The 27,946-nt window shown below is 44.7% G+C and overlaps 1 protein-coding gene across 2 annotated transcripts in view; it reads left to right on the top strand.

Annotated features, from left to right (window-relative positions):
• CDCP1 (CUB domain containing protein 1) overlaps positions 1 to 27,946 on the top strand; it is a 62,548-nt gene that overhangs the window by 19,405 nt on the left and 15,197 nt on the right. The window contains exons 2-4 of one of the 2 annotated variants that reach the window (XM_010374388.2): positions 9,851 to 10,060; positions 12,762 to 13,124; positions 14,327 to 14,695. In XM_010374388.2, the coding sequence (XP_010372690.2) occupies positions 9,851 to 10,060; positions 12,762 to 13,124; positions 14,327 to 14,695 (942 nt within the window). Of the gene's footprint in view, positions 1 to 9,850; positions 10,061 to 12,761; positions 13,125 to 14,326; positions 14,696 to 27,946 lie in introns of those variants that run through there. The other variant, XM_030936058.1, reaches the window with a different exon arrangement.

Genomic DNA, 27,946 nt, shown 5'->3' with positions numbered 1-27,946 from the left:
GTGTCCCAGTCCCACTGTCGGTGGGAGGTTGTGCTTGATCACTCCCCAGGTCCTTTACTGATAACTAGGGTCTGTGTCCAGTCCTTCCTGGGTGTTGACTGATCACTGCAGTGTTTAATGTGGTCCTTTCCTTTGGAGAGCCTATAATGGTAGAATGGCAGGCAAGTTCTTGTAGCCACCTGTGGCACAGTATCTTTAGTTGGGAGGTGCGCCTGCCATTGGGGTTGGGGAATGGGATGGTCACCTGCCCTGCCACCCATCCCTTTCTCCAGACCTGCAACAGTAGCCTGAAGGCATTTCCTCAGCTTGGCCTGACTGCTGTACCTTGCCCCAGCTTCTTTCTAGGGACATCTGGTAAGCAGCCATCATTTCACATCTCTTTACTTCTCAGAAGGTGAATGAGAGATTTGCCCTGCTGTCTTGACAGACTCTTTCCTGAAACCAGCCATGGGAATAGGTGGAAGGAGTGGGGTGGGGAAAGGGGATTGGCAGGTCTTGGCAGGTCCTACTTGACTTCCAAACCAGTGGATGAAAGGCTTTATAGCTCAGATACCTAGAAGGACAGGTCGGGGTCTCTTTTAGGAAGAAGCATTTCCTGCCAAGCCAAGCAGAAGCCTGCTTGAAATTGACTCAAACTTGCATCGGATTTTCCCATGAGTCTCACTGACAGCTGTCTAGAGAAGTGAGTCCTGCAGGCCAGGGCTTCTATAGCATGCTTTTCTGCTAAAACTTGGCACTGGCCTTTCATTCTCAGTACTTTGTTCTAGAATCATGGCTGCTTTTCTTTTGCCACCAACTCGGCCACATTAACCTCCCATGCCCACACCCCCTGGGCAGATCTGAGGAAGCTGTGGAGCCATCAGCAGCAGAACCATGCCAATTCCCTTTCTTAGAACCTTACACCTGGCACTGCCAAAAAAGAACAATACAAAAGAACAACCATGCTCCAAACATTTCAAATTCTGTGGAATTTAAATATTAAGCTTAAATTCCAACTATACTTTCAAATTACTTTGACATGAAGGAGGATTTGCAGTAATGCAATATGCTTGTTGGACCATTTAAAACAAATATATTTTCCTTTTGATATCCTGGAGAGCCAGCAGCTTGGAAATACTTTATTCTACCTTGATTGACTTTGTTGGTAAGAACAACCCACCATCATCAGAAAGTTCCTGGTTGTGTATGAAATTCTTCGGGTGGGGCTAGCTCTGCTGAATAGTCATTTATCATGCCCCGGGCACTGGTGTCAGAGCTGAGCTGGGGCACAAAACTTGTCCCTACCTCTTATTAATCATATATGCCTGGGCACGTTACTTAAACTGCCCAAACCTCAGTTTCTTCATCTGTATAATGGGGATTAATATTAGAACCTACTTTATGGAGTGGTTGTGGGGATTTATAAATACTTATAAACATATGCAGGGAGGCTGCCTCGTATTAAGGAATCGTTAAATGTTTGTTGTTGTTGCTATTTAGACAGGCCTGGTGTCTAGATTCCAAAGGTTTTTCTCCCATCCAAGAGAGAATGATTGCCCTTGAAATGGCAATTCATGTTCTAGTTCTTTCTTATGTGAAGGTGGAAGTGAACTATTTCCAGGTAGGCAGATCAGTGGTCTTCCTGTTGTTGGCAAGACTTACACCTCAATTTACCAGTCTGTAAAGTCAATGACATGGATTTTGAGTGTCTAAACCAGTTGTCTCTCTATTCCTTTAGGCCTCACTGCTTCAGGTCCACTGGACTAGGAAGACTCCAAGTTAGGTGATGTGACAGTCTGGCACCCCCACCCCTCACACAGCAGGCACTGTTAGAATGAATTCTGCTGGAGGTGACCCCCTACTTCTTGGAATCAGCCAACAACTGCATTCACTTAATAAGAATGGCAGTTTCTGTCACCTCCAGGGTAGACAAAAAAAAGAAAGAGAGAGAGATAGACAGACAGAGACAGAGGAAGGAAGGGAGGGAGGGAGGGAGGGAGGAAGGAAGGGAGGGAGGGAGGAAGGAAGGGAGGGAGGGAGGGAGGGAGGGAGGGAGGGAATAAAGAATGGCAGCAGTTCCTCCTCTTCTGCTGGGTGACTTGACCAGTCTTGGCAGCTTCTATGAGGGCAGCTCAGTGTGGTACCCTGGGTGGGTGGAGACTGCAGAGGTTCCAGGGTTGAACCGGAATGTCCCAGTTGCCTCCTGAGCTCAGCAAACTTGGAGAAGTGAGGTCACTTCTCTGAGTCTCAGTGAAGGTGCTGGAGTCACATGAGTCAACAAGTAGAAGGGCCTATTAATAGCCAATGATCAGGGCTGGGGCCATGGCTAGGTGAGGCAGATAAGGTGTGCAGAATTTAAGGAGGCACTCACACTTGCCTCCTTAAATGGCACCACCCTGCAGTGAGTGCCTCCTTAAGGTTTGCCTCTTCGGTGCCTTGCCTGCCTTACCTAGTCCCCACCCAGCCAGCCAGGACTGTAGGCTTTAGACTCAGAGCCAAACCGCTGCTATTGTTGTCTGCTTAACACCCTTCAATGGTGCCCCATCACTGCTAGTAGTAGTTGTAATATGCTATCATTGATAATATCAACAATACTAACAGCCAGTATCGATTGACCACCTGGCACCATTCTAAGCACTTTGTAGGTGTTAACTCATTTAGGCCTTACAAGGAATCTCATTATTATCCTGTTTGCAGATGAGGAAAGTGAGGCACCGAGAAGCTAAGGAATTTGCCCAAGGGGTCACATCTGGGTGAGTGGTAGAGCCAGTAATTGACCCTAGACAGTCTGATTCTAGAATCTGTAATCTTCACCACCACACCAAGCTGCTAAGGTATGCTGGTCCCAGTGGGTGAAGCCCAAACTCCATGGCCAACAACCAAGCCCTTTCCCACTTCTCCAGCCTCCTCTACCCACCCAAACAAAACTCTGGCCAAATCAAACTCTCCAGAGTGGCTCCAAGGAAGCCACGATTTTCATATTTTGGCATCTTTGCACCTGCTATTCCTTCCATCTATCCTTCCTGACACTCATCTCACTGTTCCTGGTTGGCACACTCATATCCATTCTGTAAGACCCATCTTAAGTCATGCCCCTCCTGTGAAGCCTTCCTTGACCACCACCCCTAGATGGTTGATAGCAGACCCTCAATGTCTTCAGAGTACCTTGAACTTCCCTGGTGTCCTAAAATTACTATCTGGGTCTAATGAACGGGTAGACAGGCAAATGTACATTCAGTGTATGTGAATTCAACACTTGCTCCCCGCAGGGAATAAAGGTTGGGAGAAATCATTTCAATGGTGTGTGTGTCCCCTCAGGGATATGAGGTAGGGTATAAATTTGCCAGTCTGCTGGACATCCTGAGGCTCTCATGGTGTGCACATCCACAATTTAATGAAATATATTTTGCAAACCTGGCCCCTAAAAGCAAATTACGACTTATCTGATGCTCAGTCTGAAAAGCAGGGATCTGGTGCATGGATGGAGGAAACACCAGTTGCTGGACTTGTTGAGAGAGGAATGTTGGCCTGCAATGTGACCTCTTCCTAAGAGAGGACAGGGCTATTTTGGCCAAAAGTGGAACCTGACTCGCATGCAAGCCGTGACGGATCAACCACAAACTTCTTGGTTTGAGTCTGCCTCCCTTGGCATCCTGGGCACTCCTCCAGGGCACCATGCATCTTAATATGTATCTCCTAGTGCCCAGGCTGAGCCCAGCCCTGGCTGGGAGCTGCTCAGTCCATCTTCCTTGGATGGAGAAAGTGAATGAGAGCCAAGTCCCACAGGCAACCACACCCAGAATTGAGGCAACTTGTTCCAATTCATCTACAAATTTTAGATGGGTTGCTAGTACTTTGCCAGTCTTTTAAACTGTATTTGACAGATCTGGGAGAAAAACGACTTCCTGGTGTTTATCACATGGAATTCCCTCCCCTACATTAGTTTCCCTTACTAGAATCAAGAATTGCAAAGAAACAGAATGGCAGGGAGAACAAATAACAGGGATGTGTGATATGGTGATTAGTGAATGGTGAATCATGAATGATGATTAAAACAAATGGAAATTCTTCCCCCAACCCTGCCTGCCCAGGAAGGAGCTGGTGAGGCAGATACTCACAAATGTGTCCTAATAAGGAGAGGTCAGGAGGCAGGAGAGCTGAAGAAAAGAGCTGTGTGTGACTCAGGAGCCCAAGCCTGTGCCTTGCAAGCTTTTCCAAATGCCCCAAGCCCAGGAGCCCACACACTGCTATAGTGAAAGCTTGGATGTCTTTCAGCCCATAAGGCCTCAAAGTCACACCAGAATCTGGAGCATTTCTGAGTTTCTCTGAACCTGGGTAATGATTTTCTGAAATATTAGACCAATGAAATACCAAATTCCCGGGGAGGCAGAAGGAAGTGGTGTGATCCAAGCATTTGTGATCAAATGAGCTGACAAGTTACTCTACTTAAGCAGTGGGGATTTTACCACTGTTTTTATTGCAGTGAAATAAGTGCCTCTAGAGTGGTAGACTTGGTGGGGGTCAGGAGAGAGAGTCCATATTTCAAATGTGTACAAGGTTGAATCATTATCTTCTTGCTCCTGTTCACCCCTTCTGGCTAACTTATTTATCATTTAGGATGAGGGGCACCATTAAAAATGACAGCCATGTGGATGATGAGTCCTTGGCTGTGACCCTAGAAAAGAGCCTATAAGTCATCTCCTGATGGAAAGGTAGCTAAATTCAGCTTTGCCTATCATGTGTCTTTAGCTTAGTTGTTTCCTTTGAACTATGAGCTGGACACCAGGTGGGGATTACTCAAGCCCAAATGCTCTGGTCTGGTACACCAAAGAATAGTTACAAACTACAACTGGACAGTAGAACGTGCTGGGTTGATCATCTCAGCCAGGGCAAAGAAACATATTAAGATGTTAAACGTCTACCAGGAGTGAGTCATTTAACCTTCATAAGGTTTCGTCTTCCTTGATTGCAAAATGAGTTTGCATGAAAATCTGGGTTATTTAGACCCTAAATAAAAAATACAAACAACAGAAGTAGCATTAGTAGTTCATGAAGGAAGGACTGGCATATTCAATGCTGAGAGTTGGAACAATGGGCTCTCCATATGGAAAAAAAATAGAAGTGAATCCCTACTTCTCACCATAGACCAAAAAAAAAAAAAAAAAAAAAAAAAAATCCCTACGTCTCACCATAGACTAGTATAGATTCCCAGAGCCCTTGTTACACCTACTGGGGCTTAGAACTTTATCACAGACCATTCGTAGGCCCTTAGTCTAGGCTATTAATTCCCTAAGGGCAGGGACTCTGGCTGTTTTTATCATTAAGGCATTTGCACCAAGTGTGTCACTAGAATAGATTATAAACCCAGAAAATGTTTGTTGAATGAATACATCATTTCCAAAATTCTTTAAAAAATGAATTTCTAGGCCAGGCGTGGTGGCTCACACCTGTAATCCCAGCACTTCAGGAGACCGAGGTGGGCAAATCACTTGAGGCCAGGAGTTCAAGACCAGCCCGGCCAACATGGCAAAACCCCCTCTTTACTACAAAATACAAAAATTAGCCAGGTGTGGGCACACCTATAGTCCCAGCTACTCGGGAGACTGAGGCATGAGAATCACTTGAGTCCCAAAGGCGGAGGTTGCCAAGATCACGCCATTGCACTCCAGCCAGGGCAAAAGAGGGTAACTCTGTCTTAAAAAAAAAAAAAGAAAAGAAAAGAAAAAAAATTCTAAAAGAGATTATATATTTTTCTGGCTGGTCACAATGGCTCACGCCTGTAATCCCGCACTTTGGGAGGCCAAGGCAGGTGGATCACCTGAGGTCAGGAGTTCAAGACCAGCCTGGCCAACGTGGTGAAACCCCATCTCTACTAAAAATACAAAAATTAGCTGGGCATGGTGGCACGTGCCTTTAGTCCCAGCTACTCAGGAGGCTGAGGCAGGAGAATAGCTTGAGCTCAGAGGTGGAGGTTGCAGTGAGCCAAGGTTGCGCCACTGCACTCCAGCCTGGGCAACAGTGAGATTCCATCTCAAAAAAAAGAGAGAGAGATTACACATTTTTCTTTGGCTGTTATTATAATAGAATAACTTGCCATATACCCAGAATTATTTTGGGTACTAACCTGGCTAAACAACACAGAAGAACTGAGTGGAGAGATTTTGGTGAGATCAACTTTGGTCTTCTCTGAATCTAAGTTAAAGAGGTTTAAAATATTACATATACCTAGGCCCCAACCCCAGTTATTATTAACCCATATTTTAACTGTGGTAATGATTATTCTTTTATTAATTTATTACATGCTTACTTTGTGTAAAAACATGATCTTTTGAACACTTTTTTCTTTTTATTAAGGTATAGCTTACATAAAATAAACATCATCAATTTTAAGTGTGCAGTTTGATGAATTTTGGCATTTGTATACAAGGTGTAATCACTGCTATAGTCAAGATACAAAACAGTCCCCTCACCCTACACAGTCTGCTTGGCCCCCTGGTGCTCCATCCCCTCTCCCCATCTCTAGCTTCAGGCAATGCAGCTCTGCTTAGTGTCTAGCACTGATTTAAAATAATGATCATGGGGGCAGGAATGTTTAAATAAAGGGTAAAAAAGCTGACAGAAGGGGAAATGGGAATGAGAAAGAAATTGGTAACATAGCTAGGTGGGCTGTAGCCTCAGATTGGACTCAGCTTCACTCGATGGTAAATTAGCCCAACTTGGAGAGACTGGGTGCTCCAGTAATGTTTTTTACAAATAACACAGACGTTTTCATGATTACAGAAAAAGAACACAAGAGTTGTAATATACAGCTCAGATATAAATCTGGCAACTGGGTTTCTGAACATAGATCTGGATTCATTTTTAATCTGACGTCTTAAAGAACTCCTCAGCCTCAGAAGATTCTAAATGACCACACTGCTTGAAGGCCAAGCATTTGAGTAAATAAAACTCCTGCCTCGGAGAATGTATTCTCTCTCAAGCTATTAATTAAAAGATTCATAGTTCCTTGTTCTTGCCAGGATTTATTAGCCCAAAGTAAAATATGGGAATGGTGGTATGTCTATGAGAAATTAAATGCAGTGAAGACAAGAACACAGGGACTAATAGTTTTATATGGAGCTGTTTTGGGGCTTGAAATGTTTTGTCTCCTTGTGGGGATCAGGCACTGTCTAGGTCCTGGGGCTACCACTAAAAAATACAGGCAAGTTCCTGCTGCCTCCTGTAGGAACTCACGGACATGAAGCACAGGGTGCAGGAGGACTGAGGTGGCGGTGGGAGGAGCATTTTAGGTGGGCTGGTCAGGGAAGGCCTCTCGGAAAATGCGACCTTTGTGCTGAGACCGGAATGACAAAAAGGAGCCAGCTTTTTCTAGAGAAAGCACTTTTGGTGTCAGGACCAGCACGTGCAAAGGCCCTGAGGTGGGAAAGAGGTTGGTGTGTTCAAGAAAGAAGGCAAAGGTGGCCTGAACACAGTGATTAAGGTGGAGAGGGTTACACACAGAAGCCAGAAAGACAAGAAGTTTTGCTCCAAAAATGGAAACCTAAGCACTCTTGCAGTCATAAAACTGTCCATGATGGTTCCCTAGTGCCCAGAGAGATATGTCACTTCTGAGCAGTAGTTAGGAATGCTTCCAGTTACAAAGTCACTTCCTACTTCCTCAGGTACTGGTCATAGACTCAGAGCCAGCAGGGAGTGTAGAGTTATTCTAGCCCCACCCCTTCATTTTACAATGAAAGAACAGAGGCCCAAAGTTCATACCTGAAAAACCATTCTAAGTGAGGTCAAAAGGCAAATGATAAACTGGGGGAAATATTTACAGTTCATATCACTCATATCACAGGTTGGGAGATCAATTTCCATACTATGTAAGGAGCAGCTGGCCAGTGGGGCTGGAGCAGAGTGTAGGATGGAGAGAGAGGCACAAGAGGAGGGTGACAGAAATGCACACGTGTGATCACATTCAGCTGCTGAGCTGTGGGAATACAGCATGCTCACTCATGGCAGCTGGCAGAAGTCCATCCAGTCTTGTGCAGGCTAACAGTTATGGTAAAATTATAGCACATGGCTGGTCCAACACTGAAGAGGACTCAGATGTCAATCAGTAGGTGCATGGATAAATAAATCATGGCCTAGTCTGTCAATGGAATAGTACTCAGCAATAAAAAGGAGGACACTACTGTCCCGTGCAGCAGCGTGGGTGAACCTCACAAGCATGCTGAGCAGAAGCAGCCAGCTACAAAAGGGAAAGTACTATAGGCTTCCATTTGCATGAAGGTCCAGAGCAGGACAAACTCATTGACAGTTTTCAAGGACTTAGAGTGGAGGTTGACTGCAGAGGGGCACTGAGGGAACTTTTGAGGGTGAGGAAAATATTTGTATATCTTGATTGTGGTGGTCACATGAGTGTATACATTTGTCAAAACTCTTTTTTTTTTTTTTTTTTTTTTTTTTTTTTTGAGATGGAGTCTCGCTTTGTCACCCAAACTGGAGTGCAGTGGCCAGATCTCCGCTCACTGCAAGCTCTGCCTCCCAGGTTTACGCCATTCTCCTGCCTCAGCCTCCCGAGTAGCTGGGACTACAGGCGCCCGCCACCTCACCCGGCTAGTTTTTTGTATTTTTAGTAGAGACGGGGTTTCACCGTGTTAGCCAGGATGGTCTCGATCTCCTGACCTCGTGATCCACCCATCTCGGCCTCCCAAAGTGCTGGGATTACAGGCTTGAGCCACCGCGCCCGGCCTGTCAAAACTCTTAAAACGAGTGGGTCCTTTTTAATGTGTAAATTACTGTCAATAAGGTTGATTTTTTAAAAATAAATTTTTCAAGAGGGAAAAAGGAATAGATGGGAAACAAAAGCTTCTGATTAGATTGCTATTCATTCACCAACTGCTTATCAAGCACCATTTGTGTGCCAGCACGATAACAGATCCCGACCAGCTGTTTGTACCAGAACATGGTACTACAGATGCACTGTGAGCCCCTAGGCTCCCTCCACAGGATTCACCTACAGACGATCCTCCCATCATCTGCTGTTCCCAGCCTGGAGACTCAGAACCAGAATCCAAGATAGGGCAGGGGCAGTGGCTGCTAAGGAGAAAGTGGCTCTCCCTTCTTGGTCTAAGAGCACTTAATCGATCAAGCAAAGCAAATGGGAAGGAGATTGAGCTTGTTTGTGAACCAGAGCCCTACCCTGACATTTGTACAATTCTATTTAATAATCAACCCCCACCTCACTTGCTTGATATTGTTTGCTGAGGTGTTTTTACTAAACCCCAATCTGAGATGATAGCATTGTTTTGCTCAAACTTTCTGAGTTCATCGATACAATATGTTTATATCTAATTTCTGCAAATGTTTTTCTAGCCCCCACTACCGTACATACATACATATGTATTATGTACGTACATATGTATGCATGTGCTGGGCATATAAAGCACCCAGGTCAAGGGACAGCAGCCCTTTGCAGATAAATGTGTCTCCCTGTGACGGATGGTTTCTGTGTGTAGACTTTGTTCTACAGTCATGTTGAGAAAAGGTGTGGTGGTTACTCTGGTTGTTATTTAATACTGCTCAGATGGGATATCTAACAGCATACTGCTCAAGACATCTAGAATGCAGTATACTGTTTTCAATTTGTAGCAAAATTGATAATGCAAACAAGAAACACATGTCAGTGACCAGCCACCAGCGTCATGGTTCTTTTTGATTGCTAAGGTCAGGACTGTCATTTTGTACCATTCTCCTTCTCAGAAAAGGAGGGAAAGAACAAAGTTGTCAGAGAGGGCATCCTCTCTAAATCAGACTGGGGTCGGGGGCCACAGCAGTTTGCAGACCTAAATCATCCTGCTCACTTCATTTTCCTTCCTTCCTTCAGAAGCTTTTGAGATTGCTCTGCCACGAGAAAGCAACATTACAGTTCTTATAAAGCTGGGGACCCCGACTCTGCTGGCAAAACCCTGTTACATCGTCATTTCTAAAAGACATACAACCATGTTGTCCATCAAGTCTGGAGAAAGAATAGTCTTTACCTTTAGCTGCCAGAGTCCTGAGAATCACTTTGTCATAGAGATCCAGAAAAATATTGGTAAGTAGGCACTCGTGAGCTGTTTGACAATGTCGTTTAAATGTCTATACCTCCCTCCTGTCTTTCCCGTGCTAAGTCAGTCTCTAATGCTAGAGAGGTAACATCTATTCTGAAACTCTGCAGTTTTTTAATTAGGTCCGATGTGGCCAGTTAGGGTTCTAAATGCTTTACACAGCTTAATTTGTTTAATCTTTAAAACAGCCCTATGAGAAGTTCACAGAGAGAGGAACTTGCCTAAGTGGGCACAACTAGTAAGCAGCAGCTCAGGAGAAGAACCCAGGTACTCTGGCTTTCGAGTCTTTGCACTTAGCCACTGTGCACATGGGCTCTTCAGGCAGCACTACAGAAGCCCGTAAGCTACAGATCTTCAGGTCTGTGATGCTCGTCTTGTGTGCTAAAAATATCTGACCGATATGGAAGACAAAAGAATCAGAAGGTTAAGGAGAGGCCAGGCATGGTGGTTCAAACCTGTAATGCCAGCACTGAGGAGGCTGAGGTAGGTGGATCCCCTGAGGTCAGGAGTTCAAGACCAACCTGGCCAACACAGTGAAACCCCATCTCTACAAAAAAAAAAAAAAAAAATTACCCAGGCATGGTGGCACATGCCTATAGTCTCAGCTACTTGGGAGGCTGAGGCAGGAGGATCACTTGAACCTGGGAGACAGGTTGCAGTGAGCCAAAATGGTACCACTGCATTCCAGCTTGAGTGACAGAGCAAGACTCCATCTCCAAAAAGAAAAAAAAAAAAAAAAAGACGAAAAAAGAGTTAATGAAAGTAGAAATCTGTGGGAAAAATGAGTTGTGAATCACTCCAGAAATAATACTTCTCCATCCTCTGGACAGGAATCTTTTTAGTTATTTAAAATGTTTGCACCAGACAGAGTACAGGAGAAGATTCCGAGACATGCCGCTCATTTCGACTACTCTTACCTGTGTGTTCATCCTAAAAAACAAAGCTCTTAGCATCACATGAAAAATTACTTTCATAACCTGATCTTGCAGTGTCATAGGGCTGGTGACAGAGCTGAGGCTGGCAGATGGAGCTTTTTGACTCCAGATTTTGCTATAGAATTAAATCAGAATCCCTGGGATGGCCCAGGCATGTGTAGTTTTTAAATTGCCCACAGGTGAGTTGTAGGTAGAACCAGAGCTAAGAGTCACTGCCCTACAAGAGTTAAGTGTTCCCACAGGAGTACAGAACCTAGCCAGAGCCAACTGATGTTGCCCTGGGCACACTAAAGGTGTGAGTGGAAAATCACTTGAGGCCAGCTTTTGAAAGAAAGAGGTGGCTTGATATAAACATCGAAGTTTCCATGAGGTCCTAAAATAGATACTACCTTTACCAACATGCAAAGTCTAATTTTAGTCACGTTAGTCATCATGTTATCTAACCCTGTGTTATTGGTTAGACAGCATAGTGCATTGACAAGAAAAGGTTGACCAAACACAGCCTTAGCTTTCGTCCTGGGATCTGGGATTGGTGTGTACTTGCTGCACGTGCCAGCCCAAGTCACCTGGATCCACGACTGCTTTGCAAAAATCTGAGGTCTGGATGATCTCAGAGATCTAAGACTGATCTGAAATTCTCCATAATTCTATTTTGAGTGGACAGTACTTTCAAATACCCCAATAGAACAGCAGTAAAGATTCACAAATTATTATTACGGAGGACAGAGTCCCTCACACCTTTCAGATGCCCCCTGCTCGAGACAACAAAACCTTGATGTTCTTCCCCTCGCCTTCCTCTTGTTTCCTCCTTAATGGCAATGTTTCTTGCTTTGTTTTAAAAGGCTTAGGAAACAAATATATCAAAGGATGTCATTAGCTGTTAGCCTTAAAAAAATAAATTAAACTGCAGTGGTTATAAAATACCAGCATTAAAGCAGCGCAGGAAGAGAAATGGTGCCGCCAGGTTCCAGCCGTCCAGGGGAGTTGCACATTCAGAGTGTATTCGCTATGTTGATGAATGTGTTGATGGGAAAACCAGTTTTAAAGGATGAATCTTGGCACTGTGCTCTACAAATTGTGAAATCGTGACTCTCTCAGTACAGGAGAAGTAGGAGATCCCAAAGCACAGACTCTGCTGCAAATGCCCTCCTTCTGGCTTCACCCACTGGACCCTAGGAACTTAATGTGGAAATCACAGTAGTTAAGAGATGTCTCAAGTCTGGTGACCTGGAAGCAGAGCCTGAGACGGATTTTTTGTTTAAGTCATTGATCAAGAAAGTGCTCTCAGAAGTGAGGAAAGCAGGATAGAGCAGGGCATGTAGCTGAGTTTTAATGTGGTTTTAGCTGAAGGGTAGTCTCAGCCTGACCCCATGGGGGCTCCAGTGTATGAATGGCATACCCAGGTTATGTCACTTGAAGCAAGGAGGTCAGACTTTTTAATTCCTGCAGGAGGCCATTATTGACTATAGACAGCACCTCTCCCTTGGGATGGGCGTGAGGGGCTGCAACACCTCTCAGGCTTTTCTGGTTCAAGGCAGCTCCCCCCAGCTGAGGCACTTCCCTGAAGGAGGGTACATCTGTGAGCCATTGGCCACTAAGACTCACAGAACCTGGACCCTGGGTGCCCCTGCCTGGTAAAGGCCACCTGAGCAGAGCCCCAAAGAGTCTACTACAGGGGCTGAGTGGTGGAGGAGGAGTGGTGTGGGGCCTTGGAGCGTCTGTGATCAAAATTGCTATTGTGACTGTTTTTCAGACTGTATGTCGGGCCCATGTCCTTTTGGGGAGGTTCAGCTTCAGCCCTCAACATCGTTGTTGCCTACCCTCAACAGAACTTTCATCTGGGACGTCAAAGCCCATAAGAGCATCGGTTTAGAGCTGCAGTTTTCCATCCCTCGCCTGAGGCAGATTGGTCCGGGTGAGAGCTGCCCAGACGGAGTCACTCACTCCATCAGCGGCCGAATCGATGCCACTGTGGTCAGGATCGGAACCTTCTGCAGCAATGGCACTGTGTCCCGGATCAAGATGCAAGAAGGAGTGAAAATGGCCTTACACCTACCATGGTTCCACCCCAGAAATGTCTCCGGCTTCAGCATTGCAAACCGCTCATCTATAAAACGTGAGCAAGCCCCTCCCCACTATCTGATTAGATTAAAACATACAAAATCTTCATTGTTCTAGGTCAGAAATGGCCAAATGTCAGCAAATCTCTAAGACTCGATCTAAATACCATAAAGGAAGATCCTGCTCTTCTGTAAATGACGTGGGCCACTCATTCTTAGCGTGAACCCCCTCTTCTCTGTTAAACAAACAGGGTGATTCTCTTTATCCTTTTTGCATGGGATACTTGTTTTCAAAAAATGACAAAAGATTGGTTCACAGACCCACCTTGATTGCTTCATTTCTAACTTCTTTGTCTTCCATCTCTTTCATATTTTCTGTAAATGTATCAGTGATGTGCAGAGCTTACTAACACTGGCTCATCAAAGCTGTTTTTTGTTTTTGTTTGTTTTGAGACAGAGTCTCACTCTGTTGCCCAGGCTGGAGTGCAGTGGCGCTGTCTTGGCTCACTGCAACCTCTACCTCCAGGTTCAAGCAATTCTCCTACAGGCATGTGCCACCATGCCCGGCTAATTTTTGTATTTTTATTAGAGACGGAATTTCACCATGTTGGCCAGGCTGGTCTTGAACTCCTGACCTCAGGTGATCCTCCTGCCTTGGCCTCCCACAGTACTAGGATTACAGGCATGAGCCACTGTGCCTGGCAGAGAGCTGACTGTTAAGTGTTCAGGCATTTTGTGAGCTGATGTGAAACAGATCCGTTATAAAAAATAGAATTAAATTAACTTATGATTAAATAAATTATTTTAAAAACAAAGATAATAAATACTCAAAACTCATCACTTCCTAATTATTTTAATGTTGCCTGTGCTGTCAGGGTTATTTGTATCATCGTATCTGTATGGAGGGAAAAACATAAAGGTGTGCTACTACCCAACTCCACATTCAGTCACCTGGTGTTGGTAGTTTGAAATCAGCCATGGTGGGAGTATTTATATCCACTATGGAAGTGGGCAGATGCTATAAGTCAGGGCTTTCCCCTTTACCACTGGACCGCTTATTAAATATTTGCTCGCACACCACCGATGTGTCTGCATTCCCAATCTCTGCCTTGAGTCCAAATATACCATATCCAGACCCTCTGCTCAGGATCTGAGAACTGCAGTCATTTTTCCTGTATCCCCACCCCTCGGCTGCAGACAACCAGGACAGGGTCTAATTGCCCCCTATTCTTTCTGGTTTGGGTTCCACTCCCAATAGGTCTGTGCATCATCGAGTCTGTGTTTGAGGGTGAAGGCTCAGCAACCCTGATGTCTGCCAACTACCCAGAAGGCTTCCCTGAGGATGAGCTCATGACGTGGCAGTTTGTCATTCCTGCACACCTGCGGGCCAGCGTCTCCTTCCTCAACTTCAACCTCTCCAACTGCGAGAGGAAGGAGGAGCGGGTTGAGTACTACATCCCGGGCTCCACCACCAACCCCGAGGTGTTCAAGCTGGAGGACAAGCAGCCTGGGAACATGGCAGGGAACTTCAACCTCTCCCTGCAAGGCTGTGACCAAGATGCCCAAAACCCAGGGATCCTCCGGCTGCAGTTCCAAGTTTTGGTCCAACATCCACAAAACGAAAGCAGTGAGTGAGCCCTACTTTCCTTTTTCTTCCTTCTCCAGCACCTTCGTTGTTTCCTGGGTAGTCCGCCTGGGGTGAGGCTCCCTTCCTGTTTCTCGCCTGTGGCTTCTGAAACACTTAGACTCTGGACCCGGGAAGAGTTCCAGGAAGTGGGTTGCTAGGCAGTAAGACAGGCTCATTGGTGAACACCTGGTATGTAGCTCCATTTCAGCACAATAAAAAGCAATCTTGCATTCAAGATGCTAAATTGTTTTTAACCAAGGCATTGAAAGGTCATTTTCTAGATCTTATGTCTTGACCCTGCAATGTGAATGAGGATGTACCCACACTATCAGCAATGATGATGGGAACTTACAGTTTTATGGCTCAGCGCCCCTACTGTGGACACATACTCTGCATGTCATCTTGGGTTAAGCATGCCACTTACACAATCTCAGCTAATCTTTATTGCAACTCTGTAGGGGAGGTGGGAATTATCTTCATTTACTAATGAGAAACCAGAAAGTTCAGAGAGGTTATGGAACTGGCCTGACATCACACAGCTTGTCAAGAGCAGAGCAAGCTCTGAGCCCTGAGCCTGTGCTCTGGCCCATACTGAAGCCCAGTTAAGGTGATGAGAATTAGGTTGGACATCATTCCATAAACGTTGCTGAGATGCCATGAACATAGAGGAGTGGAGTTAAGGCCAGGACTAGGGTGAGGCAAAGTGTCCAGGGTGCAATATGTAAGGAGGTACCCACTTCCAGGGTCATGTAACTGCAAGGGCAGCCCCTGAGAGTGAGCACCTCCTTAAACTTTGCTCCCTGGGTGCCTGGCTTGCCTCACCCCAGTCTTGGCCCTGAGGGGTGTAGTACAGATTTTGAGATAAAAGATACAAAATGAACTCAGAGTGGCTCTTCCTGAGGCTCATGTATGATGTGAAGGAGTGAGTTGTGGCAAGTGGTCTTGAACCAGAACATGTCTGATGTGTGCTGAGGATGGGCGCTGTCCAGAGGGCTGATTCTCATTCTTGTTTTTACTGTTATTTACTTCTAGGAAGTAGGCAGAGCCAGCCAGAAAAATTAAGTGGGAGTGTGGAATGGCATGCTGCTGATTTTTGTAGGGCTGATAAGCATCAGAAAAATGACAGTGTGGGATCCACTAGAGGGATTGCCCAACTGGTGCTGCCCTGGAAACGTCCATATGTATGTATGTATATGTATGTATAGATATGTATACATGGGGCCAGGCACTGTGGCTCACACCTGTAATCCCAGCACTTTGGCAAGAGACCAAGGCAGGCAAATCACTTGAGGTCAGGAGTTCCAGACCAGCCTGGACTACATGGCAAAACCCCGTCTCTACAAAAAATTCAAAAATTAGCCAGGCATGATGGCATGCACCTGTAGTCCCAGCTACTTGAGGGGCTGAGGCATGAGAATTGCTTGAACCCAGAAGGCAGAGGTTGCAGTGAGATGGGATTGGGCCACTGCACTCCAGCCTGGGCAACAGAGTGAGACTCTGTCTCAAAATATATATATATATATATATATATTATATATATACACACACACACACATATGCACATATATATGTAATATGTGTGTATGTGTCCATTGAGACATTTTTATGATTCCACTGTCACAGTTGTACAATCAGAATGTTGAAAACAGTCACAAAAGGGTTTAGAAATGGAGTGGCTTTGGGGTTTAGAAGACAGGGATTTGTTTATCACCTCAGTCATGGTGGAATGCTGCTTAGAAGCTCAGATTAATTCTGTTAACTGTAACATCAGCTGAGTTGATTTCTAAAACTAATCAAATTGTTAAACGTGCTATAAACAGTGTCAAGAAGGATGTGGATTTAGTGCTAAGATTAAAGGGCAGTAACTGCCGTTGAGAGGTGTTTAGCGGTGTCAAGGCCTCTAACTTTGCACTGTTTCTAGAAGAGTGAGTGGACTTGGCGGCAGAAATACCTTTGAGGATAAACTTAGGTTGGGCTGGACTGCCTGAGAACTCTGATCTCTGGGCAGCTTCATCTTGATCTTCTGAACCCCCATGTGGACCCTAAATTTCAAAGGCTAGCCCAAGGAAACCAGTCCTGTGCCCCTACGTTTGTCTGACCCATTCTCTTTTTTTTAGGCAGAGTCTTGCTCTGTCACTCAGGCTGGAGTGCAGTGGTGTGATCTCAGCTTTTAGCTGACTGCAACCTCCACCTCCTGGGTTCAAGTGATTCTCCTGTCTCAGCTTCTTGAGTGGCTGGGATTACAGGTGCCCGCCACCACACCCAACTAATTTTTTGTATTTTTAGTAGAGATGGGGTTTCACCATGTTGGCCAGGCTGGTCTTGAACTCCTGACATCAAGTGATCTGCCTGCCTCGGCCTCCCAAAGTGCTAGGATTACAGGTGTGAGCCACCACTCCCAGCCCCCATTCTTTATTCTCTCTCATTTGCTAAGTTTTTTGTGGGCAGCTTGTACTGCAGGCAGCATAGCCCCATGGTTAAAGGCAATGACCTGGAGTTGGCCTGCGTGGATTTGAATCTGGTTCCCCCACTTACTTTGACCATGAGCAAGTCACTTCACCTCTTTGTGACCCAGTTGCTCATCTGTAAAGTGGAAGTGGTAAGACTGTCCTCATCGGGGTGTTGTGAGGACAGTGTGAGGTAGTACAGTGCCTGGCAGGTAGTGAGCGCTCTTTAAATGTTTCCTGCAGGGTTCTAGGTCAAGGCAGGCATGCAGGGTTAGAAAAGACACAACACGGGCTGGGCGCGGTGGCTCACGACTGTAATCCCAGCACTTTCGGAGGCCAAGGTGGGCAGCTCATAAGGTCAGGAGTTTGAAACCAGCCTGGCCAATATGGTGAAACCCCATCTCTACTAAAAATACAAAAAATTAGCCGGGCGTGGTGGCAGATGCCTGTAGTCCCAGCTACTCAGGAGGCTGAGGCAGGAGAATCACTTGAACCCGGGAGGCGGAGGTTGTGGTGAGCTGAGATTGGGCCACCCACTCCAACCTGGGTAATAGAGCAAGACTCTGTCTCAAAAAAAAAAAAAAAAGAGAGAAAGAAAGAGAGAAAGAGAGAGAAGAAAAGAAGACACAACACTTGTCCAAACAAAGAGATTAGGCTGTGGCCCAGAGATGACTGGTAGGATGCAGGAAGTCACTCATGGAAGGAGTTCCAATGGTGTGTGGTGAAGTTGGAAGGACCGCAGGCTGGTAGGAATACCAAGGGGAGACTCTGGGCGGAGTCTGGCCCTTCTCAGGCTGCGCAGGAGGCCCCATCTATGCTGATGGTATATGCCACTCATGACTGCTAGAAGAGCTCTATGTGCTGCTCCTGCTTTCTTAGCCTTGGAACTGAGAAAGAAGCTGGGAGAGGGGACTGAGTTTTTGGGTCAGAGCGTCTGCCCTTGCTTCTCCTGTGAGTGCTAGAGGAAACCTCTTGGGGCTAGTCTCCCCCTCAACTCCTTCACTGCTGCACCTCTCTGAGTCCTACCCAGGCTTTGCCCTAACTTGACTTTCCTTTGTCCCCAGAAGCAGGGGAACAACTACCCAGACCAAAGCCACTACCCCAGGAGTACACACGTGGGTGGTTTGCATTCTTCACACAACATGGGTTTATCTGTCCCCATGTCTACATCTCACTAAACTCCCAGTCAAGAATCTTATCTTACTGCTCTTTCTATTCCCACCACAGCTTCTGGTACATTCCAGGCCCTGCATAAATCCGTGTTGCACCAATCTCAGGAGTCAGCATCTTGTCCAAAGTGGCTTAAGAGCCAGATGTGCCATAAGAATCCACAGCCCATCTGAAGGGGCAAGGCAGATGCAGTGAAGTGGGGTACCCATGGGAGCAGCTGCTTGGGGGGTGCAGACAAGGAGAAGGGCATCAGAAATAAGAACAAAGGCAGAGCCTCAAGACCTTCTCAAGCCAAAGAGCAATCATAGAAAGCCAGAGCCTCAGCAGGAGCAGGGGTGGAGAAAGCTGTGAGAGGCAACAGCCAGCCCAAACCCCTCATTATCCACAGCAGGACCTGAGCACAGTGGGCCCAGGCTACAAAAAAAAAACAGGCAGATGTTACCTTGACCCTAATTGTCCAAAAAACAAAGTAAAAATATCTACTATCAGTCCTCTCTCTACGTAGCTGAGAAACATCAGGTAGGTTCAAACTAGACCCAGAGAACTCCTATAGGGAATATTTTTCCATGGCTTGACCACAGACATCCTGTGTTTTAAGTTGAGTCATGTACGATTACCCAGGAACTAAGGAATAACTGATGTGGCCATCTGTGACCACATCTGTAAGCAGTGATGGCTTCAGCTGCCCACAATGTGCAAACCAGGGATCTCTGAGAGTTCAGTTCATGTTCACCAAACAAATCTTGTTTTTAAGTGCTCCACAATGCACCCTCTCCTTTCTTTTTTGATAGCACAATATTACCATGTCATGCCTGATGTTATTACCACTTTCACCAGACAGCCTGTTTCTCTCTTTGTATAATTTGTAAAGATTCAAGTGGCCCTGCTGATAATGATTATATGAGTTATGATACCCATCTATATTATGCTGTTTAGGGAGAGCCTTCTAGCCTACTAGTCTCCTGCTTTATGCATCCTCTTCTAGCTTTTGGAAACTCTGTTTGCTTTCCTGAATATACCAAACAAACAATTATCTTCAAACCCATGGGGTTCTGGGTGATCATGAGTCACATATGAAAAGCAGATGTGCATTTCCAGTGTGTTACACAGGATACTTTGTTAAGCACTCTGGGTAAATGCTGGTTGTAGAAGCAGATACATTGCTCTTTTTTTGGCTTTTATAACCTCCAGAAGCCACCTGGAACCTTAAATAATTATTGGATTTGTTTTTGCTTCTTGTTTTTTGTTGTTGTTGGGTAACTTGTGCTCCATGAATTTGTCCTGCCAGAGCTGACAGGTATTATGGCCTTTGACTTATTCCCATGGAGTCCATTAAGAAAAAAAAATATCTATAGATACCACAAAAATGGTTAGGGGCCTTTATGAAACATCAGTTAGTAACCTAATCCCTTCAAAGGTCCCCAGTGTGGCTTTTAAAACAGTGTCCGTAAATATTAAATAGTGAAGGGTTTTCTTTTGGTGGGGGGTAGGGGTTAAATGTCAGGCTCAAATGTTTTTGTTTGTTTATTTGTTTGTTTCTGAGATGGAGTTTCGCTCCTATTGCCCAGGCTGGAGTGCAGTGGCACCGTCTCGGCTCACCACAACCTCCGCCTCCTGGGTTCAAGTGATTCTCCTGCCTCAGCCTCCCAAGTAGCTGGGATTACAGGCATGCGCCACCATGCCCAGCCAATTTTGTATTTTCAGTAGAGATGGGGTTTCTCCATGTTGGTCAGGCTAGTCTCAAACTCCTGACCTCAGGTGATCTGCCCGCCTCAGCCTCCCAAAGTGCCAGGATTACAGGTGTGAGCCACCATGCCCGGCCTCAAATGTTTTTTATATGAAGGCATCTGCAATGTTGTGGAAAAACTATGGGATTCTTTCAAGGCAGGAAACTGTGTCCAGATCACAGATCTGCCCCTTTATTAGGGAACATTGAGCGGTTACTTTGCAACCTTCTCAGCTGTAAAATAACAATAGTCATTCCTCCTTCCCCCCATGTTGTGAGGGTAAGATAAGGCAACTTGTCAAAGCACACATAACACACTGAATAAAGATCTGTTTTGTCTTCCCATAGATTTATGAATGTTAATAGGTAATTTTACATTTAAAACACCCATCTATGAGAGGTGAGGGCTGCATATTTCCACCTTGTTTTGCCTGCTGAAGCCACATATGAAAACATTCTGTAGGCAGCAGGGAAATTAACTGCGTCTACCCCTCAGGTTCCTCAGGTTATTTTGAGATCCAACCAAAAGAAGTGTGGAAAGAATATGTGTAAAATGACTAATGAATGAGGTGCAAATGCAAAATAGAAAGTGGAGTGAAGGTCGGGTGCGGTGGCTCAAGCCTGTAATCCCAGCACTTTGGGAGGCCGAGACGGGTGGATCACGAGGTCAGGAGATCAAGACCATCCTGGCTAACACAGTGAAACCACGTCTCTACTAAAAAATACAAAAACAAAAACTAGCCGGGCGAGGTGGCAGGCGCCTGTAGTCCCAGCTACTCGGGAGGCTGAGGCAGGAGAATGGCGTAAACCCAGGAGGCGGAGCTTGCAGTGAGCTGAGATCAAGCCACTGCACTCCAGCCTGGGCGACAGAGCGAGACTCCATCTCAAAAAAAAAAAAAAAAAAAAGAAAGTGGAGTGAAGTGTGATATTACAGGGAGCCTCCTCATAACAGGAGGTCTGTCTTGCCCCCAGAATTAATAAACTGCACTTCTGTTTTAGCTGGGACATGAGGTGTCTCACCACAGTCCACCTGATTATTATACAAAAATTTTCAAAAGAAACATAAACTGTAAAACCACAATAGCATTTCACACCCACTGGAATAGCTAAAACAAGAAAGGCTGAGAACATCAAATAATGGTGAGAATGGAGGGCAACAGAGCTCTTATGGGGTGCTCGTGGGAGTGTCAAATGGTGTGACCACCTGGGAGAGTTGGCTGGCAGATTCTGATGAAGTTAAACTTATACCTACTCTCATAGTCCATTTAGTGTTGCCATAACAGAATACCTGAGACTAGGTAATTTATAAAGAAAAGAGGTTTATTTGGCTCACGATTCTGGTGACTGGAAAGTCCAAGAAGCATGGCACCAGCATCTGCTCAGCTTCTGATGAGAGCCTCTTGCTGTGCCATAATATAGCAGAGGAGTGGCAAGGGAAGCGGGCACATGTGAAAAAGATGAAAACATGAGAGGCAGCCTAGCTTTATAGCAGCCCACTCTTGTGAAAACTAATCCACTCCCATGGAACTAACCTAGTCTTGTGAGAAAGAGATTAATCTATTTTAACAACCTAATCACTTCTTAAAGGCACCACCTCCCAACATTGCCCCATTGGGGACCGACCACACCTCACTATGAATTTGGGTGGGGAAAAGCCATATTCAAAGCATAGTGCCTACCTATGACCCACCTAGGTATTTACTCAAGAGAAAGGAAACTATGTGTCTACTCAAACACTTTTAAAAGGATATTCATAGCAGTCTTATCCATAAAAGTCAAAAACTGAAAACAATCTAAATCACCAATAGAAGAATGGATAAACAAATGTGATATGCTCATTCATGGAGTACTACTCAGGAATAACAAGGGAAAGGGTGACCGATATCCAGAGCAACATGGATGAACCCTAAAAACATTCTGGAGAGAGAACAAAAGCCATAGACAAAAGATTATGTACTGTACAATTCCATTTCTGTGAAGTTCCAGGGCAGCCAGAATCTGCAGTGATAGAAATGAGAAAACGCTTGCCTTTTAGGGGATGGGAAGTTGGGGGAAACTGACTAGAAAAGAGCACAAAGGAAACTCTCAGATGATAAGAATGTTCTAGATCTTTCTTTGGGTGATTGACACAATGGATATTACAAAATTGTACAAACTCATCACACTGAACACTTAAGATCTGTGTATTTTATTATGTGTAAATTATTTGTAAAAAAAAAAATTCCAGGTGTGGTGGCTCATGCCTGTAATCCCAACACTTTGGGAGGCCGAGGCAGGCACATTTGGTTGAGCTCAAAGGAGTCTGAGACAAGCGTGGGCAACATGGCAAAACCCTGTCTCTACAAAAAATAGCTGGGTGTGGTGGCATGCGCTACTAGGGAGTGGTCCCAGCTACTTGGGAGACTGAGGTGGGAGAATCACTCGAGTCCAGGAGGCGGAGGCCGCAGTGAGCCATGAACTCCAGCCTGGGTGACAGAATTGACAGAGTGAAAATGTCTCAAAATAATAATAATAATTTTTTTTTTTTTTTTTTTTTTTTTTTTTTTTTTTAGTAGAGACAGGGTTTCACCATACTGGCCAGGTTGGTCCCGAATTCCTAACCTCAAGTGATCTGCCTACCTCAGCCTCCCAAAGTGCTGGGATTACAGGCATGAGCCACTATGCACAGCAAATAGTTTTTTTTTTTTAAATCAAGGGAAGATATTGAAAGGAAAGGTTAAGATGGTATGTTTGGATGTTGGGTACTACCCACTAGCTAGCTGTGTAAGTTTGGGCAAATTACTTAACCTTTCTAAGCTTTAAATTTGTATTTTATAAAATGAAGATATGCCAGGCATGGTGGCTCATGCCTGTAATCCCAGCACTGTGGGAGGCCGAGGCGGCGGATCACCTGAAGTCAGGAGTTCAAAGCCAACCTGGCCAACATGGTGAAACCCTGTCTCTACAAAAGTACAAAACTTAGCCAGGCATGATGGCGAGTGCCTCTAATCACAGCTACTCGGGAGGCTGAGGCGGGGGGTCACTTGAACCTGGGAGGCAGAGGTTGCAGTGAGCCGAGATCGCGCCACTGCACCCCAGCCTGGGTGACAGAGCAAGACTCCATCTCAAAAAAAAAAAAAAAATTAAGATAATAAAAACGGTATTACCTAATGCAAATTTAAATTGCAACCTTCTCTAAGGAAAAGTCTATTTATTGTGTGTACCAACACTGGAGCATAGTGTTGAAAGTAGAAACAGGCCCTCTGTACATATTTGATGAACGGTTGTTGAACAAAAGCAAGCATCACCACATTTTTTTTCTTTTTTTTGAGATGGAGTCTCGCTCTGTCACCCAGGCTGAAGTGCAATGGCGTGGTCTCAGCTCACTGCAACCTCCGCCTCCCAGGTTCAAGTGATTCTCCTGCCTCAGCCTCCTGAGTAGCTGGGACTACAGGCATGAGCCACCACGCCCGGCTGATTTTGTATTTTTGGTAGAGACGGGGTTTCTCCATGTTGGCCAGGCTAATCTCAAACTCCTGACCTCAGGTTCTGCCCACCTCAGCCTCCCAAAGTGCTAGGATTACAGACATGAACCACTGCACCCGGCACATGACCACATTTAATACACTTCTACAGCACATCCAGCACATCAAGGAACAGCTTCACTATCGTCTTGAAACTGGATGGCAGTTGGCAGAGTTTTTCCATGAGTGTGTCATCTATAAGTGAGCTGCATGAAGCCAGTCCCAGGGCCCACACAATTTCTTGTCTCCTCAGTGCAGCCACCAGGCTAGAGGAGAGGCAGTTGGGTCTAAGGAAGCAGTGAGCATCGTAGAAAGAGCACAGGCTTTGTAATCAGGAAGATGTCGACTTCAATGCCAGTCTCACCACTTCCTCGCCTTAGTTTCTCTGTCTGCGAAATGGTAGTGATAATGCCTAGTATGCTAGATTGCATTTTTGTTCTAAAATATTCACCACCCCTCCTGAGGGAGGATTAGACTTGATACTGCATTGATCACAGCCTTGGCCAGGTGAGTTTGCTTTGGCCAATGAGATGTGAACAGAGGTGAGCCTGCCACTTCTGAGAGAAGCCTCAGCACTCATCATGTGGTTCACGTTTTCAAACTCTGTCACAAGACTGCTGTGTCACAAATAGAGGCTTCTTCAACTTGGATCTGGAATTCAGAAGACGTAAGCCAGAGCTGCAGCCAACTCACAATGAGTATGTAAAGTGAACAAGAAATAAACCATTGTTATTCTAACCATTCTGATTTGGGGATCATTTGTTGTTGCAGCATAATTTAGCCTCAGCTGATTTACACACTCCCTCTCAAGCATATCATGAGGATGAACAGCCTAACATTGTAATTGATCCTCTACCATATACCAGTTATGTGGAGCCATGTAGTTCACATTCTGGTGGGAAAGATGAACAAGTAAAAGGAAAACCATGACTTCCCATTAAAGATGGCTTTACCCCCTTCATACACCCTACAATAATGGGTTTTCTTAGAACATTTTTAAAGCATTTTAAAACATGTTTAAGGTACAGTTTTTTTTTATATTTTTAAAAGCATAAAATTCAAGGAAAAAGAGAAATGGAAAGGAAACAATATAACTTTTCATAAAGTAGAAAGGTGATAACTGAGCCAGCAGACGTGAAAGGGCAGCAGTGGGAAAAACCAAGAAGAAATCTGCTTTATCCTGCAAAAGCCTCAAGAATTGGCAGCAAGTCTCCTCCAGAACTGGGGGCAAATGTGGGGCTAAGGTGGGAAGAGCCACTGGAGTCCCAGATGGTCTCCTTGACAACAAGCAGCCAAACGACTGTTCTTCCCTTAGCTGACAGGAGAGAGAAGTTCCTTTTCCTGAGATGAGAGTCCCTGAACCAAAGACCCCAGTCACATGGAAGGTGGAGGTACTAAGCTGATCACGGGGGATTGAGTAAAATTGAAGTACTGAGCATGAGGCTTCATCCTTCACCCCTGGTACCCATGGGTATGTTTCTTCCCTTGGGTAGAGAATGACTTCTTCTCTGAGGGCATCTGACCAACCTAAGAGAAAAGACCCAAAGTTATTGATGTTCTGGGCTCCCCAGGAAGCAATCTGGCCATATCACTCTATTGAGAAGCCCAGTCAACAAGCAGAGCTATTCCAAATAGCATTAGTGCCTCACTTTAAATAAGAGCAGTGTATAGATCCCCAGACATCTGATGAAGGCTAATGAAAAATACAAAGACTAAAACAAACGAATAGAAGAAAAGCCACTTGCAGGAAACAGAGACTATAGGGGGAGAAAAAACTAAAACAAAATCAGCTATCAAGACTCTCAAGTTAATAAGAAGAGATGCTGCATTTATGTAAAAGGAACAGGTTGTAATTTTTTAAAAGGGCTTGCAGGAGAAAGCTCCTTTTTAATCTCCAAGAGTTCAAATCTCCAAGGAACTCTTGGAGATTAAAAATATGTTAGCGGAAATGAAAGAGTCAAAAGGGCTGAAAGATAAAGATGAGGATATCTCCTAGAAAGTGGAGTGAAGAAAAAGCCAACAAGATAGAAAGGAAGAGAAAATATAAAACTCAAGGACCAGTCAAGGAGGCCCAATATCCAAATAGTTGGAGTTTTAGACAGAAAAAATAGAAGGAAGGGAATCATCACAAAGTATTTCAGGAACATTTGCCAGGACTGATGGATATCAGTTGCCAACTGGAAGGGACCACCAAACGCAATGGATGTAAGCAGACCCACACTAAGGCACAGTTTTGTAAAATTTCCGAATATCAGGGACACAGAGACCCCACAAGCTTCTAGAGAAGAGGTAAAAAAGTTTTATACAGAGGAAGAAGAAACCACATGGCAATAAACTTTATCAGCAACACTGAGAATTACAAAACAATGGAGCAGATCTTCAAAGTTTTGAAGGAATATTATTTCCAACCTAGAATTTTATACCAAGCCAAACAATTAAGTGTGAAGGTGGAATAAAGACATTTTTAGACCTACAAGATCTAAAAATTTGACTCCCATATATCCTTTCTCAAGAAGCACCTGAAGGCTGTAATCCACCTAAAAAGAAAGTAAAAATTTTTTTAAAAAAGAAAGAAAAGATGGATCCAGGAAGTCCAGGATCTAGTCCAAGGGAGAAGCAAAGGGAATCCCACAATGACAGTGAGAGAGATCGAGGACCACACCTGGGCACCAGGCGTCAAGAGCAGCCCCTTTAGATTAGAGCGTTGAAAAGGCTCTGGAGAGATTTCTTCAGAAGTTGAGGACGTACCTAATGTTTTCAAATTTATTGAAAGGTGATTTATTCAAGTGGGAGAGAGTTTGAGTATCAAATTACTGATAAGTACATAGAAACTAAGGAAATGATTAAAATGACAATAATTCACTCCAGGGAACACAAAATTTTATGCAGAAAGGAAAAATAATTATAGTATGCAATATAGTATGACTACCTAAACACTGTTAGTATTATTACATAGTCACGATTACACAAACACAGAATGAAGATCTAGCTGAAAATATGACGCTATCAGGAAGATGGGGAAATGGGAATGGGAATTGTGTGGTGTGAGTGTTCGCTTGTCTGTGCTGTGTTGTGGGGGTGTGGGGTATGGAGGGGTTGTGGGGTAAGGAGGAGAAATCCACATCTTCCTGAGTAGGAAGCCTGAAACTGAAAGATCCATAGGCAGCAGTGGAACAGAGCGTGTTTTATTGTGGTTATCCCAGGCTCCTCCCCTGGGGTAACCACAGTCACGGATTTGTCATATTTCTCTCCAGACCTTTTTCCTCTTCATCTGCATACATAAGTCTGTACATAAAAATAGCTGTTTTGTTTCACAGATAGGAGGCTAAAGCAGGAGAATCACTTGAACCTGGGAGGTTGAGGCCGCAATGAGCCATGATCAAGCCACCACACTCCAGTCTGGGTGACAGGGTGGGACTTTGTCCCCCAAAATAATAATAATAATAATAATAAAGGCTGAGTATCTCTGCTTTAAAGTATGTGCATGCATGGCTTTGGTAAGATGGAAATGAGGGAAGAGCGGGTGGAAAGACTACTGCATTGTGTGGCTGGGCCTTGGTAAAGGTAAGCTGGGACTGCAGAAGCAGAGGGGCTCCTAACACAGTTTTGGGGTGGGGAGGTGTCCTGGAGGTAACACTGAAGGTGAGTTTTGAAAGACAGTAGAAATGAGCTAGATGTGGGGCTAGGTGATTGAAAAGCTGACTATTTTCTAAATCGAATTATATTTTAAGTTAGCAGCATTAGAATATATACTTCAGCTGTAGTCATGGCATCTCTCTAATTAAAGCACTATTGGGTATGATGTCAAAATTTACATGGAAAATAGTAAGAACTACAGCAGGTAATTAACAGATATGACAGCCATAAAACATTTTCCTAATTGTGCTTTTAATATGACACCGAGCTTCCCTGCAGCCAGTTCAAAAGGAGCGATTCCATCAATTATATGGTTCCTGTTACAAGGAAGAAGGAAGTTTAGTAGGCCTCTTTGGAAACAGAGCTTTCTCAGCTAGAATTGAACTCCTTCACTGACGCTGATGGGTGATATTGCCAACACCCTTGAATTGCAAAGTTAGCACTGCTTTGCACAGGTGCCTTCGTAATCTGATGCATTTTTTTTTTTTTTTTTAACAAAAGAATGAATGAAATTCAAAAGCAACTCAGTAGAAGTTGATCCCCAGGCATCTGTGATATAGAGCTTTCTAGGGATAACATTAAAAAGTGAAATGACTCTTTTATAAACCAAGCTGGTAATCTATTCTAAAGAGTTGAAAAGGTATCCCTATTCTTTTTTCTTTCTTTCTTTCTTTCTTTTCCTTTTCTTTTCTTTCTTTCTTTTATTTTTTCTTAGACAGAGTCTTGCTCTGTTGCCCAGGCTGGAGTGAAATGGCGTGATCCCGGCTCA

This window comes from Rhinopithecus roxellana, chromosome 1, assembly GCF_007565055.1.
Source record: "Rhinopithecus roxellana isolate Shanxi Qingling chromosome 1, ASM756505v1, whole genome shotgun sequence".
NCBI lineage: Eukaryota > Metazoa > Chordata > Mammalia > Primates > Cercopithecidae > Rhinopithecus > Rhinopithecus roxellana.
This window is presented reverse-complemented; position numbering and strand designations above follow the sequence as displayed.